Genomic DNA, 15,504 nt, shown 5'->3' with positions numbered 1-15,504 from the left:
TAGATGCCTTGCATCCTGTGGCAAACCCGATTGCTAGTGACTTAATTTGTTCAGCAGCTACTCTACGTACCCTTGGAACGGCCTAGTGTCTGTTTGTGTGTCTACGCTTGGAATGGTCCGCACATAAAAGACGTCCATGCATGGTTAAGTTACACTGCAGGAGTACTCACGGCGAAGCCAATCATGGCAACACGGCCGACGAAGAGCTCGTTCTCCTTGGTGAAACCGATCCCGCCGGACGTGCCGAAGATACCGTCCTCGGTCTTGGGCTTGGGGGCAACGACCTACACATATAATCATAATCAAGGCCATTCAGCGTCAGATAAACAAGCAGAGGCTAGACCTGCATTGGTGAACAATATATCAGGTAGCTAGGCTCGAACCTTCTTGGCCGGCGCGGCCTTGGTCTTCTTGCCGAACAGGGCCATGGTCCGGACGGAGAGGGACGGCATGTGCTTGTAGTACGCTGCCGCCGACGAGGAGGAGGAGAGCGCGAGCCGCGAGAAGGGCGTGGACGCTGACGACGGCCGGGCCGCCTGCAGCAGGCTCCTGCCGGAGGCCACGCCGTTGACGCCGGACATGAGCATCGACTGTGCCATGGATGCCCGCCTAGACGCTCACTCGTGATGATATCGCTTCGCGCGTCTGTGGCTGTGGCTGTGGGGGTGCTACAGCTTGGGGGACTTTGCTCTGCGGCCGCGCGGCCACATTTTATGAGATCGCACGGCACGGGGGTGGGGGTGTTCCCGGGCGTACGTGTGGCGCTGCGGGGGCGCGCGATTGGCGAGCGGGCGGGGCGAGGATAGGGTGCGCGAAGGGCAGCGGAGAGACCACGTTTCCCCGAATCCCGCCAATGGCCGAGGCGATGCACACTTGCGCAGGGCTCGCAGCTGATACGGTTCGTGCGATCGAACCACGGCCGCACGTCGTGCGTACGGCACGAGGCCACGGGCTGACGGGGCAGAGGCAGTAGGTGGTCGGTACGCTGCTGCACTCGCCTCACTGTCCCACCGGAAAGTGCTCCAGGGCCAGGCTGCAGCGGTGCCACGCGTGTGTGAGGACTGAGGACACTGGTACATTGTAATTTGTAGCGTACCGCGTTGGAGCCTAGCGAAGTGGACTGTGAGTGGCATGGCTGGCGTTTCTGGTATCGGCAGTGCCATCCGTCGCTCGGCTAGTGAACTCTTTTTGTGGAAATTAGCGAAATGAATTTCCAGCCTCCGGATCTTCGGGTGAGGTCCGACGAACTCATCTACTCCACCTCTTCGCCACAGCGGTGACATTCTCCCATTGTGGCATAACCTCAGCCACAGATTAGTGACAAAGACGATGCTGGCATTTCACCTCCGTCGTGGCAACATCGAAGGGGGCGGACAAATTGGGGGCCGCTTCGGTCCTAGGAGGATAGCCGGAGAGTGGTAGATTATGGCAATGGGGTCTTTTGCTAAAATGAAATGAAAATCCATTTCGCTGCCAAGTGGCAAACGAAAGCAAGTGAAAAAAAATAGAAAAGAAATTTAACCGGAATGTAAATGAAAATGTTATTATTAGAATATAATATAGTTACCACTGGAAAAAACTCAACAAATGGTTTCGTAGTGTAGTGGTTAGCACTCCAGACTTTGAATCTGGCGACCTGGGTTCGAATCCCGGCGAGACCTGTTCGTTTTTTTTGTCTAATAACATCTGTAATCAAATATAATTACCAGTGTCATCACACTCAACAAATGGTTTCGTAGTGTAGTGGTTAGCACTCCAGACTTTGAATCTGGCGACCTGGGTTCGAATCCCGGCGAGACCTACTTTTTTTTAATCTAACATCAGCCATTTAAATCGTAGTGTACTCAATATTTTTTTAGCTTAGATTAGTATTTTCAGTTTGCAATGTACTCAGATTAATTTTCTTTTTCAGACATTTGGTATCTACATGGTACAGTGTAATCACGCTTTTTCCCTGACATTTAGTATTTCCATGGTACAATGCACATACCTTCCATGCTATAAATACTCACAAGTGAAAGAGAGGTGTTGAAGAACACGTATCGAAAACCATAGACAAATAACATTCACAATGAAGGCTTGTCTTAGATTTGTCTATCTAGACAAAGGTACAGTAAATCTAACACAAGCTTTTTCGGACAGAGGTAATGCTTTAAAAAATCTGCACAAATGCTGGATCCAGGTTGGGTTGTCTATGTAATTCCACTAATGCTGGCAAAAGCCAGAGAATCTTTCCGCGAGGCATCTTAATACAAATTCATCATACATAAGATTACATATATAGGTTGTCACTACAGTCTAGAGGCTAACAACACTTAGAACATACCTCTGTCTTCTGATTTACATTGGTGTGACTATAACCTTACCAAAATTTACACTACACTGTCAAGAACATTCAGTCCTGATGCGTCTGCTGATTTCTCTCTCGCGCGAACGCTTTAAATAGATCAAGCCCTAAAGATACATTGAGCACATTCATTCCTGCCATACCAGAAAGAGCTAGTGGCAGCTCAATGCCTTTATCAAACTTGTGTGCGTCGGTGATCAGTTTGTATGTGATCAATATGTGGCAGATCACCCTTGCTGTCACAAAGGTAGTCCAGTTGAGTACCCATTCCAGTTTCACAAGTTTTCTGTTGAAATCCCGGAATCCAGCCATCCTCCTCAATTTCCGTACGTGCAAGAATATGGAGTGCATCTGCAGTCATAAAGTTCGTCAAACTGTCTGCCATTGCTGTCGTACCAATATTCTAACTTAAGATTAATCGCTGCAACCAAATGTACCCCTTCCCCACTGCCTGCTTACGGTGGAGCCTGAACTGAACTAGTTATTACGATAGATGGTTATGCCCTTGTTCTTAAATAGGGACATTAATTCCTCATTAATATTGTACTCATATTCAAGCAACGTGATGCAGACCTGTACAATTGGCAATCGGAAGGAAATTTAACAGGAACCATCAAGGAAGGAAAATAGACAAATGACATAAATATAACCATCAGTGGATCACACTCAGCAATGGTTTCGTAGTGTAGTGGTTAGCACTCCAGACTTTGAATCTGGCGACCTGGGTTCGAATCCCGGCGAGACCTAGTTTTTTATTTGACATATTTGTATTTCCATGGTACAATCTACTCACTTCTTTTTTGGGCTGACCATTTAGTATTGGATAAAATATCGACTCACAAATTTTTAACTGGCATTTAGTGTTTCCAGGGTACAATGTACTCTTATTTTTGCTGAGATTTAGTGTTTCCCTGGTACCCAAACCTTCCATGGTACAACTACTTACAGTCTAGAGGCTAATAACCTTCCATGGTACACAACTCACAGTCTAGAGGCTAATAATCTTCCATGGTACAACAACTCACAGTCTAGAGGCTAATAACCCTCCATGCTACAACTACTCTCAGTCTAGAGGCTAATAACCTTCCATGGTAAACTTGAACATACTACCGCTGTCCTCTGGTTTACCTTGGTCTGACTATAACAAAATTTACAGTACACTATCAAGAAAGGCACATTCAGTACCTAGAGATACTAACTTCAGATTAGTTGCTGCAACCAAATATGCCCCTTCCACACTGCTTACAGTGGAGACTCAACTGAACTAGTTAATTCGATAGAATGTACCCTTGTTTCTAAAATGGGATATCAATGTCTCATTAATATTCCATTCTGGCAATGTGATGCAGACATGTTAAAGAACTCAAAATCTTTTATTCTAGCAATGTGCGTGAACATGAAGAAGGAACTGCAATAGCCACTAGCGAGTGGTTGGAAGCCCAGCTGGGCAATCAAAACAATTAACCTTCAAGGTCATACTGAATGGACCGACCATATTACTTGTTCCAAATTGTAAGGATAAAGTGAATTGTTTTATCTACGTTCTCTTTGTATCATCATTCCAGCAACAGGTTTACTGCAGTAAAGTTTGGCTACAACTTAGTCGCTAAGACGGTATTACCTCTGTCGTGACATTGTCAAAGGGGGCAGACAAGTTGAGCGCAGTTTCGGTCCTAGACTGTGAGCGGTAAGATGATATACCTGCGGCAGGCGATGGACGCGAACGAAGACGTGCAGGGAGGAGGGGGGGGATGGTTACAACTGACCCACAGAAGTGAGATATCAGAGACCGGCCACGGCGAGGGTGGACCTGATAAGTTACAATGTTTTGGTCATGTGCTTATTTTTTAAGGTGAAATAGAACAAGTGCTGGAAAATCCACTACTGGCTAACCATGTTGAAATTAGATACATTTTGTTATCCAATGGTTGACCCAATGCATCTGCTCTCAAATATTGTGTGTTGTTAAGTGCACAATGTATATTCTTGAAGCTTAATAAAGAGAGGGAAAACACCAAAAAAACACTCAAAACACTTGGTAAACCCGAATAGCAGCTCAATGAGACAATTATTGTACCACGCGATAGAGCCTTTGGCTAAATGAATTGAAAAACTAAAATAAAATAAGACATCCATTGGATATTCCTTGCTCACTTTAGCTGCCAAGTGGCAAACGAAAACAAGTCCAAGAAAACAGATGGAAATTTAACAGGAACAATCGAGTAAAGGATAATATTTTTTGTCTGTAAGCCAGATGACAGAAATATAATAATCATCAGTGGATCAACTCAACAAATGGTTTCGTAGTGTAGTGGTTAGCACTCCAGACTTTGAATCTGGCGACCTGGGTTCAAATCCGGGCGAGACCTACTTTTTTAGCTAACAATATAGTATTTCCATGGTACAGTGTACTCACATATTTTTAGCTGGATGAAATATCGACTCACAAATTTTTAGTTGACATCTAGTGTTTCCAGGGTACAATGTACTCCTATTTCTGCTGACATTCAGTGTTTCCCAGTGTACCCAGACCTTCCATGGTACAAATACTAAGTCTAGAGGCTAATACCACTTGAACATAACTCTAGTAATTTACATTGGTGTCACTATAACCTTACCAAAATTTACAGTACACTATCAAAAAAGGCACATTCAGTACCTATACATACCAGCTTCAAATTAGTCGCTGCAACCAAATGTATCCCTTCCCCACTGCTTACGTTGAAGACTGAACTACATATTTCGATAGATGGTTATACCCTTGTTCTTAGAATTGGACATTGTCTCATTAATATTTTATTCTAGCAATGTGATGCAGACCCATACCAGAAAAAAAAATTGTGTTCTAGCAATGTGAGTCAACATGAAGAACGAACGCAATGGCCACTAGCGAGCGGTTGAAAGCCCAGCTGGGTAATCAAAACAATTAACCTTGAAGTTCATACTGAATGGACCGACTGTAATACTTGTTCCAAAATTGTAGGGATAAAGAGAATTGTCTTATCTACGTTCTCTTCCTATGGAGGCACGGTTACAACTACTGATCAAAAGAAGTGAGACAATATAGACGTGTAAGAAGGGCAAGCCTGCCACAAGCCCACAACGAGGGTGGTGCTAATAAGTAAGAATGTCTTGGTCATGTGCTCATTTTTTAAGATGCCATAGAACAAGTGGTTGAAATCAACTACTAGCTAAGCATGTTGAAGGTAGATACAAAAAATTATCCAATGGTTGTCCCAATGCATCTCCTCTCATATGATGTGTGTTGTTAAGTGCATAAATATACTTGAAGCTTAATGAAGAAGAGAAAACCACAAAACAAACACTCAAAACACGTAGTAAATCGTAATAGCAGCCCAATGAGACAAAATGATCGTACCCACTCAACTCAAAAGAAAAGGTATTCGTCAGATATTCCTTGCTCCATTTAGCTGCCAAGTGGCAAACGGAAGCAAGTCCAAAACAAATGTAAGGAAATTTAGAAGGAACAATGGAATAAAGGGAAATATTTTGTCTGTTAGCCAAATGACAGAAATATAACCATTAGTGGATCACACTCAACAAATGGTTTCGTAGTGTAGTGGTTAGCACTCCAGACTTTGAATCTGGCGACCTGGGTTCAAATCCCGGCGAGACCTACTTTTTTAGCTGATATTTTAGTATTTCCATGGTGCAATGTGCTCACTTTTTTTTAAGATGACATTTAGTCAGGAAAAATATCGACTCCCAATTTTGTAGATGACATTTAGTGTTTCCAGGGTAAAATGTACTCCTATTTTTGCTGACATTTAGTATTTCCCTGGTACAATGTACCCAGACCTTCCATCACAGTCTAGAGGCTAATAAGACTTGAAACTTATTACCACTGTCTTCTGCTTCACAGTACATTGCTGTGCCTATAACCCCAAAATTTACAGTATACTATCTAGAAAGGCACATTTAGTACATATAGTTACTAACTTAGCCAAATGTACCCATTCCCCACCACTTAAGGTGGAGACTGAACAAAACTACTTATTTCAATAGATGCTTATACCCTTGTTCTTAAAATGTGACATCAACGTCTCGTTAATATTCTATTCTAGCAAAGTGATGCAGACACATTAAAGAACTCAAAACCTTGTAACCGAGCAATGTGCGTGAACATGAAGAAGGAACTGCAATGACCACTAGCGAGCGGTTGAAAGCCCAGCTGGGCAATCAAACCAATTAACCTTCGAGGTCATACTGAATGGACCAATCACATTACTTGTTCCAAACTGTAAGGATAAAGTTAAATGTTCTCTCTACGTTCTATTCATATCATCATTCTGGCAACAGGTTTACTGTAATAAAGTTTGGGCTACAGCTTAGTTGCTAAGACGCATTAACTCCTTCGGGAGATTGTCAAAGGGGTGGACAAGTTGAGCGCAGATTCGGTCCTAGGATTATTAGAGAGCGGTAAGATGGTATGATAGCGGCCCGCGATACCTCGACGGAAGAGAAGAGATGCGCGTGGGGTGGGGTGGGTGTGGGGGGTATGGTTACAACTACTGATCCACAGAACTGAGATATCAGAGACCTGCAAGAAGGGCGACTCGACCACCAGGAGGTTGGCGTTAATAATAACAATGTTTTTGCCATGTGTTTATTTTTAAGGTACATAAACAAGTTGTGGGAAATCCACTACTGGCTAATCATGTTGAAGCTAGATAAATTTTGTTATCCAATGGTTGTCGCAATGCATTTCCTCTCATATGATGTATGCTGGAAGTGCATAATATATACTTTTGAAGCTTAATGAAGAAGAGAAAAAACACCAAACAAACACTCAAACACCTAGTAATTCTTGATAGCGGCTCAACAAGACAAAATTATCATACCCACGCAATGGAGCCTTTGGGTAAAATGAATGGAGAAGAAGTATTCTTTGGACATTCATCACTCCATTTAGCTGCCAAGTGGCAAACGGAAGCAAGTCCACAAAAATGAAAGGCAATTTAACAGGGACAATCAAGTAAGGAAAGTAGTTTGTCGCCAAATGATAGAAATATAACCAGCAGAGGATGTCACTCAACAAATGGTTTCGTAGTGTAGTGGTTAGCACTCCAGACTTTGAATCTGGCGACCTGGGTTCGAATCCCGGCGAGACCTACTTTTTTATTTGACATTATAGTAATTCTATAGTACAATGAGCTCACAATTTTATTTTATTTTGATGACATATAGTAGTCCTGAAAAATATCGAATCACAATTTTTTAGATGACATTTAGTGCTTCCAGGGTAGAATGTACCCCTTTTTGCTGATATTTAGTATTTCCTAGTACATTGTACCCAGACCTTCCACGATACAAATACTCTGTGTAGAAGCTAATAACACTTGAGCATACCTCTGTCTTCTGATTTACATTAGTGTGACTAAAACCTTGCCAAGATTTACAGTACACTATCAAGAAAGGGACATTCAGTACCTATAGTTACTAACTTGAGATTAGTCGCTGCAACCAAAGCCCAAAGATGCCCATTACCCACTGCTTACGGCTGCGGAGACTGAACTGACTTATTTCCATAGATGTGCCTTGTTTTCAAAATGGGACATCAATGTCTCACCAATAATCTATTCTTGCAATGTGATGCAGTACAAGAACTCAAAATATCGTATTCTAGCAATGGGAGTGAACATGAAGAAGAAACTGCAATAGCCACTAGCAAGTGGTTGAAAGCGCAGCTGGCCAATCAAAACAATTATCCTTCAAGGTCATACAGAATGGAGCGACCATATTACTTGTTCCAAATTAACGCACCTCAAACACCTAGTAAATCCTAATAGCAGCTCACTGAGACAAAATTATGGTAACCACACAGTGAAGCCTTTGGCTCAGATGAATTAAGAAAAAGGGTATTTGTCGGATATTCCTAGCTCTATTAGGCTCCAAAGTTGCAAATGGAAGCAAGTCCGAAAAAAGGGAAGGAAATTTAACACAAACCATCGAGTAAAGAAAAATATTGTCTGTAAGGCAAATGACAGAAATATAACCATCAGTGGATCACACCCAACAAATGGTTTCGTAGTGTAGTGGTTAGCACTCCAGACTTTGAATCTGGCGACCTGGGTTCAAATCCCGGCGAGACCTAATTTTTTGGCTGGCATTTTAGTATTTCCATGCTACAATGAACTCACCTTTTTTATGACATTTTAGTATTCGGGAAAAATATTGACTCACAATCTTTTAGCTGACATTTAGTGTTTCCAGGGTAGAATGTACTCCAATTTCTGCTGACATTCAGTATTTCCCTGGTACAATGTACCCAGACCTACCATGGTACTAATACTCACAGTCTAGAGGCTAAACACTTGAAACATACCTCTGTCTTCTGATTAACACTGGTGTGACTATAACCTTACCAAAATTTACGGCCAGAATCAAGAAAGGCACATTCAGTACCTATAGTTACTGACTTCAGATTAGTCACTGCAACCAAAGGCACCCCTTCCCCGCTGCTTACGGTAGAGACTGAACAAGAACTCAAAATATTGTATTCTAGCAATGTGAGTGAACTTGAAAAGGTACTGCAACGGCCACTGGCTAGTGGTAGAAAGCAAGCTGGCCAATCAAAACAATTATCCTTCAAGATCATACTGAATGGAGCGACCAAATTACCTGTTCCAAATTATCGTACCTAATACACCTATTAAATCCTAATACAGGTCAATGGGAAAAAAATATTCTACCCACGCAATGGAGCACATGGCTAAAATGATTTCGAAAAATAAAATAAAACAACATAATCATTGGATATTCTTTGCTCCATTTAGCTGCAAGGTGGCAAAAGCAAGCAAGTCCGAAAGAACAGAAGAAAGTTTAACAGGAACTATAAGCATCACTGGGTCACACTCAGCAAATGGTTTCGTAGTGTAGTGGTTAGCACTCCAGACTTTGAATCTGGCGACCTGGGTTCGAATCCCGGCGAGACCTACTTTTTTGGATGGCATTTCTCAACTTTTTTAATGACATTTTAGTATCCGGGAAAAATATCAACTCGCAATCGTTTAGCTGACATTTAGCATTTCCAGGTTAGAATGCACTCCTATTTTTGCTGACATTGAGTATTTCCCTAGTACAATGTACCAAGACCTTCCATGGTACAGATACTTACAGTCTAGGGGCTAAGAACACTTGGAATATACCTCGGTCTTGTGATTTAGATTGGTGTGACTATAACCTCACAAAAATTTACAGTACACCATCAAAAAAGGCACATTCAGTACCTATAGTTACTAACTTCAGCTTAGTATCTGCAACCAAACTTACCCCCTCCCCAGTGCTTACGGTGGAGACTGAACTGAACTACCCATTTCCATAGATGCGTCTACCTTAGTCTTAGAAGGGGACATCAATGCCTCATTGATATTCTATTCTAGCAATGTGATGCAGACCCATACAAGAACTCAATATATTATATTCTAGTAATGTGAGTGAACATGAAGGAACTGCAATGGCCACTAGCGAGTGGTTGGAAGCACAACTGGCAATCAAAACAATTATCCTTCAAGGTCATACTGAATAGAGCGACTATATTACTTGTTCCAAGTTACCGTACCTCAAACACCTAGTAAATCCTAATGGCAGCTCAATGAGACAAAATTATGGTACCCACGGAATGAAGCCCTTGGCTAAAATGAATTTTAAAAAGAAGTTATTTGTCGGATATTCATATTCCTAGCTCCATTAAGCTCCAAAGTTGCAAATGGAAGCAAGTATGGAAAATAGGAAGGAAATTTAACACAAGGAGTAAAGGAAAATATTGTCTGTAAGGCAAATGGCAGAAATATAACCATCAGTGAGTCACACCCAATAAATGGTTTCATAGTGTAGTGCTAAGCACTCCAGACTTTGAATCTGACGACCTAGGTCCTAATTTTTTGGCTGGCATTTTAGGATTTCCATGCTACAATAAACTCACATTTTTTATGACATTTTACTATTCGGGGAAAATATCGACTCACAATCTTTTAGCTGACATTCAGTGTTTCCAGGGTAGAATGTACTCCTATTTTTGTCGACATTCAGTATTTGCCTGGTACAATGTATAGAGACCTACCATGGTATACTAATACTCACAATCTAGAGGCTAATAACACTAGAAACATACCTCTGTCTTCTGATTTACATTGGTGTGACTATAACCTTACCAAAATAAAATAAAATAAAATAAGGTACCATTGGATATTCCTTGCTCCATTCAGCTGCAAGGTGGCAACCGCAAGCAAGTCCAAAAGAACAGAAGGAAATTTAACAGGAACCATCGAGTAAAGGAACATATTTTGTCTGTAAGCCAAATGACAGAAATATAACCATTAGTGGGTCACACTCAACAAATGGTTTCGTAGTGTAGTGGTTAGCACTCCAGACTTTGAATCTGGCGACCTGGGTTCGAATCCCGGCGAGACCTACTTTTTTAGCTTGCAATATAGTATTTGCATAGAATGTGCTCACAATTTTTTATGACATATTAGTGTTCAGGAAAAATATAGACTCCCAATCTTTTAGCTGACATTTAGTGTTTCCGGGGTAGAATGTGCCTCCTATTTTCGCTAACATTTAGTATTTCCCTAGTACAATGTACCCAGACCTTCCATGGTACAGATACTCATAGTCTAGAGGCTAAGAAATTACAGTTCTTAAAGTACATCATCAAAAAGTTAGTAACTATATGTACTTGAAACATACCTCGTTTTTCTGATTTACATTCGTGTGACTGTAACCTCGCCAAAAAATTACAGTACATCATCAAAAAAGGCACATTTAGTACCTATAGTTACTAACTTTAGATTAGTAGCTGCAACAAATGTATGAACTACCTATTTCCATAGATGTGTATACCCTTGTTCTTAAAAAGGGACATCAACGCCTCATTTACCCGCAAAAGAAACTCATTAATATTCTATTCTAGCAATGTGATGCAGACCCGTACAATAACTAAAAATCTTGTATTCTAGCAATGTGAGTGAAAATGAAGATGCAACTGCAATGGCCGCTACCGAGTGGTTGACAGCACAGCTGGCCCATCAAAACAATTATCCTTCAAGGTCATAATGAATGGACCGACCACATTACTTTTTCCAAATTATCGTACATCAAACACCTACAAAACCCTTATAGCAACCCAAAGAGACAAAAGATCGTACTCACACAATGCAGCCCTTGGCTAAAATGAATTGAAAAATAAAATAAAATAAGGCATTCATCAGATATGCGTTGCTCCATTTTGCTGCCAAGTGGCAACCGGAAGCAAGTCCAAAAAGACAGAGGTAATTTAACATGAAGCATCGCCTAAAGAGACAATATTTTGTCTGTAAGCCAAATGACACAAATATAAAAATTGGTGGATCACACTCAACAAATGGTTTCGTAGTGTAGTGGTTAGCACTCCAGACTTTGAATCTGGCGACCTGGGTTCAAATCCCGGCGAGACCTACTTTTTTAGCTGGCAATTTAGTTTTCCATGGTACAATATACTCACATTTTTTGTGGCATTTAGTATTTGAGAAAAATATTGACTCGCAATTTTTTAGCTGACATTTAGTGTTTCCAGGGTAGAATGTACTCATATTTTTGCTGATATTTAATATTTCCCTGGTACAATGTACCCAGACCATCCATGGTACAGATACTCAGACTAGAGGCTAATAACACTTGAAACATATATCTGCCTTCTGATTTACATTGGTGTGACTATAACCTCGCCAAAATTTACAGTACACTATCAAGAAAGGGGCATTACCTATACTTGTTAACTTCAGTCTTCAGATTAGACGCTGCAACCAAATGTACCACTTCCAGACTGCTTACGGTCGAGACTGAACTGAACTACTTGTTTCAATAGATGCTTATACCCTTGTTCTTAAAATGGGACATCAATGACTCATTAATATTCTGTTCTAGCAATGTGATGCAGAAACGTACAAAAACTCAAAATCTTGTATTCTAGCAATGTGCGTGGAGATGACGAAGAAACTGCAATGGCCAATAACGAGTGGTCGAAAGCCAAGATGGACAATCAAAACAATTAGCCTTCAAGGACTCAAGGTCATATTGAATACTGACCACATTACTTGTAATGTAAGGATAAAGGGGAATGCCTTCTCTATGTTCTCTATGCATCATCGTTCCGCAAACAGGTTTACTGCAACAAAGTTTGGGCTACAACTCTGTTGCGAAATTGTCGAAAGGGGCGAACAAGTTGAATGCAGATTTAATCCTAGGATAGTCAGAGAGTGGTAAGATGAGACGATGGGGATTAGGTGATGAGCTCGAAGGAAGAGGTGGGGTACAACTACAGACCATAGAAGTGAGATATCGCCATATCGGAGACATGTAAGAAGGGAGACCTGACCACGACAAGGATGATGCTAATAGTAACAATGCTTTTGCAATGTGCTTTTTTTTAAGGTGCTATAGAACAAGTTGTGGAAAATCCACCACTGGCTAATCATGTTGAAGCTTTATACATTTTGTTATCCAATTTTTGTCCCAATGCATCTCCTCTCATATGTTGTGTGTTCTTAAGTGCATAATATATCCTTGAAGCGTAACGAAGAACAAGAGAAAGAACACCAAACAAACACTAAACACCTAGTAAATCCTAATAGCAGCTCAATGAGACAAAATTATCATACCCATGCAATTGAGCCTTTGGCTAAAATGAATTGAAAAAATAAAATAACATAAGTTACTTGTCGGATATTACTTGCTACATGTAGCTGCCAAGTGGCAAATGGAAGTAAATCCAAAAAAGGGAAAGAAATTTCACAGGAACCATCAAGTAAAGGAAAATATTTTGGCTGTGAGCCAAATGGCAGAAATATAACCATCAGTGTACCACACTCAACAAATGGTTTCGTAGTGTAGTGGTTAGCACTCCAGACTTTGAATCTGGCGACCTGGGTTCGAATTCCGGCGAGACCTACTTTTTTAGCTGACATTTTAGTATTCCCATGGTACAATGTACTCGCATTTTTTCCGGGTTTTAGTATTCAGGAAATATATCTACTCGCGATTTTTCTGCTGAAATTAGTGTTTCTAGGGCTACTCCTATTTTTGCTGATTAGTATTTCCTTGGTAAAATATATGCAGACCATACAAATACTCACAAGTGAAAGAAAAGTGTAACTCCAAATGTACACCTACCCACTGATTACGGTGGAGACTGGACTGAACTAATTATTTCGATACCGTGTTCTTAAAACAAGACATGATTGCCTATTCAATTCTAGCAATGTGATGCGCCGACCCGTGCAAGAACTCAAAATATTGTATTCTAGCAATGTTAGTGAACACGAAGAAGGAACTGCAATGGCCACTATCAAGTGGTTTAAATCCCAGCTGGGCAACCAAAACAGTTAACCTTCAAGGTCATACTGAATGGACCTACCATGTCATTTGTTCCAAATTGTACTGATAAAGTGAAAGGTCTTCTCTACGTTCTCTTTGTATTATCATTGACAAAAGGTTTACTGCAATAAAGTTTGGGCTTCAACTTATTAATGTGGTCATCTACCGAGTATGGTCATGCTTGTGACAGCAGCTCGCAATCCTGAGTTGGAAAGGCAATGCTAGTGTACTGATTTACATCACAGGCCACGAAGATGGTCTGTTGGTCACAATTTAGGTGCAATGCAATTTATAAGTGCAAAGGAAAGGATTCTCTTAAGGAGTACACACTTATTCCTCAACAACTAGGTAAATAGTAACCCCATGGCAAATGATAAGACAAAAAACTATTTGAAGTGACCAAGTAAACCAAATTTGTCAACAAAATTAAATGCCAGAAAATATGAGAAAAGATATGTGTATGTACCTCGCATAGAAGAGTGAGAATTAGGTAGTTGATTGTCACATTCCGATACAGAGCTAGCGTAAAGCAAATAAGCAGAATAAGGTGATGCATCAGAATCCCAGGAATCCATCCACTGTACAGCCGGTAGCGGAGCATGTCCAATTGGTCATAAGCAAAGTAGCCACATGAAAAGCACAGAGCAGAATATGCTCCAATCCAACTGCTACCAACTAATTCTTCATGCTGAAACATGTTCTCAAGGCCCTTGGTACGCCATTGGCACAATAGAACAAAGATAACTGCAAATCGAGATAGGAGTGAGATAGAGGCGATCAACGAGCCTAAGAACTCAATAACATATGGCAGCATCGATGGAACAAACTAAAGAGATAAATATTTACCAAAAAAAAGACATAGTAAGCTTTGAAGAATATACATTACACCTACGAGCCATCCATTTAAAAGAAGGATCAACAGTTCTACATACTGCAGAAGGAATGCTTAGGCACACCTACGAGCTATCTTGAGAGAAACAACAGCACCACTAAATCCAATGGCACATATCCGACCATCTAGGACATAAAATTCCATTTCTATCATTTTTTTGCTTAGGCACTGTCAATTATGTGAGACGGATTTACTGGCAATAAGTACGTACAAAGAAGTGCTACACGAAAAGTAATGTTTGAGAAAGGTAGTGTTCTAAAAATCAGCCGCCTAGTTCACCTAGAGGGCCCCCAGGCACTAGGTGACACCCTTCCTGCTAGCCAATTTATCCCTCCTAGGCCCACCAAATTGGCGTTTAGGCACTAAGTGCTGATTTTCCACCCAACTAGCAGACAAAATGGAGATATTTGGTGCCTAACTAGTGAACTCTTCTAAACACACTTTATGCCATCACCATTCTTTTTAAGGGTTGTCAATTTTGCATGGAAAACATGAAAGTATTTGCACGCAAGGCCATTGCATGGTTGCCACATTTACTTGGAAACTGAAACCACACAACCTCTAGAAGCTGAACATGCTATAAACAGCAAGGTAGCAAGCAATATGGGCTTTTAGAAATCCTGCACAATTTCAGCCAATCAAAGCTCAAATGGAGACAGTTTTCAACAGCACAAGTAAGCAGTATCACAGTGATCAACGATACTAACACTAACAGTACATAACTCATAGCCCTTTTGTCCAGGACTGACCAAATTGCATCAAGCATCAACAGGTTCACCGGCTGGTTAATCTGCCGCGCCCTCTCTATCCCCACCAAATTCGCGTAACGCTGGAAGTCAACTAGGCACACGCTTTCTTCTACAAGGCGATTAACCCAAAGCACGTGTAC

General features: G+C 41.1%; 2 protein-coding genes and 11 non-coding genes across 13 annotated transcripts in view; 11 read left to right on the top strand and 2 right to left on the bottom strand.

Annotated features, from left to right (window-relative positions):
* Positions 1-720, bottom strand: part of LOC123079899 (photosystem II 22 kDa protein 1, chloroplastic) — a 3,310-nt gene extending 2,590 nt beyond the window's left edge. Inside the window, exons 1-2 of the mRNA XM_044502729.1 lie at positions 384-720; positions 171-284 (exon numbers count right to left, since the gene is read on the bottom strand). Coding sequence (XP_044358664.1) covers positions 171-284; positions 384-599 — 330 coding nt within the window. The 5' untranslated portion in view covers positions 600-720. The remainder of the gene's footprint in view (positions 1-170; positions 285-383) is intronic.
* An 869-nt stretch (positions 721-1,589) lies between these two features.
* Positions 1,590-1,661, top strand: TRNAQ-UUG (transfer RNA glutamine (anticodon UUG)). Its single transcript has one exon. It is a non-coding gene; the product is annotated as a tRNA-Gln (tRNA).
* Positions 1,662-1,729: 68 nt separating this feature from the next.
* On the top strand, positions 1,730-1,801 carry TRNAQ-UUG (transfer RNA glutamine (anticodon UUG)). The gene has a single exon. It is a non-coding gene; the product is annotated as a tRNA-Gln (tRNA).
* A 387-nt stretch (positions 1,802-2,188) lies between these two features.
* Positions 2,189-15,504, bottom strand: part of LOC123079898 (TLC domain-containing protein 2) — a 13,918-nt gene continuing 602 nt past the window's right edge. Inside the window, exons 2-3 of the mRNA XM_044502728.1 lie at positions 14,190-14,516; positions 2,189-2,698 (exon numbers count right to left, since the gene is read on the bottom strand). Of these exons, the coding sequence (XP_044358663.1) occupies positions 2,396-2,698; positions 14,190-14,516 (630 nt within the window). The 3' untranslated portion in view covers positions 2,189-2,395. The remainder of the gene's footprint in view (positions 2,699-14,189; positions 14,517-15,504) is intronic.
* On the top strand, positions 3,022-3,093 carry TRNAQ-UUG (transfer RNA glutamine (anticodon UUG)). Its single transcript has one exon. It is a non-coding gene; the product is annotated as a tRNA-Gln (tRNA).
* On the top strand, positions 4,645-4,716 carry TRNAQ-UUG (transfer RNA glutamine (anticodon UUG)). The gene has a single exon. It is a non-coding gene; the product is annotated as a tRNA-Gln (tRNA).
* On the top strand, positions 5,914-5,985 carry TRNAQ-UUG (transfer RNA glutamine (anticodon UUG)). The gene has a single exon. It is a non-coding gene; the product is annotated as a tRNA-Gln (tRNA).
* On the top strand, positions 7,409-7,480 carry TRNAQ-UUG (transfer RNA glutamine (anticodon UUG)). The gene has a single exon. It is a non-coding gene; the product is annotated as a tRNA-Gln (tRNA).
* On the top strand, positions 8,390-8,461 carry TRNAQ-UUG (transfer RNA glutamine (anticodon UUG)). Its single transcript has one exon. It is a non-coding gene; the product is annotated as a tRNA-Gln (tRNA).
* On the top strand, positions 9,233-9,304 carry TRNAQ-UUG (transfer RNA glutamine (anticodon UUG)). Its single transcript has one exon. It is a non-coding gene; the product is annotated as a tRNA-Gln (tRNA).
* Positions 10,710-10,781, top strand: TRNAQ-UUG (transfer RNA glutamine (anticodon UUG)). The gene has a single exon. It is a non-coding gene; the product is annotated as a tRNA-Gln (tRNA).
* On the top strand, positions 11,735-11,806 carry TRNAQ-UUG (transfer RNA glutamine (anticodon UUG)). The gene has a single exon. It is a non-coding gene; the product is annotated as a tRNA-Gln (tRNA).
* On the top strand, positions 13,226-13,297 carry TRNAQ-UUG (transfer RNA glutamine (anticodon UUG)). The gene has a single exon. It is a non-coding gene; the product is annotated as a tRNA-Gln (tRNA).

This window comes from Triticum aestivum, chromosome 3D (genome assembly GCF_018294505.1).
Source record: "Triticum aestivum cultivar Chinese Spring chromosome 3D, IWGSC CS RefSeq v2.1, whole genome shotgun sequence".
NCBI classification, from domain to species: domain Eukaryota; kingdom Viridiplantae; phylum Streptophyta; class Magnoliopsida; order Poales; family Poaceae; genus Triticum; species Triticum aestivum.
Note: the sequence above shows the minus strand (reverse complement) of the source record. Positions and strands in the feature narration are given on the sequence as shown.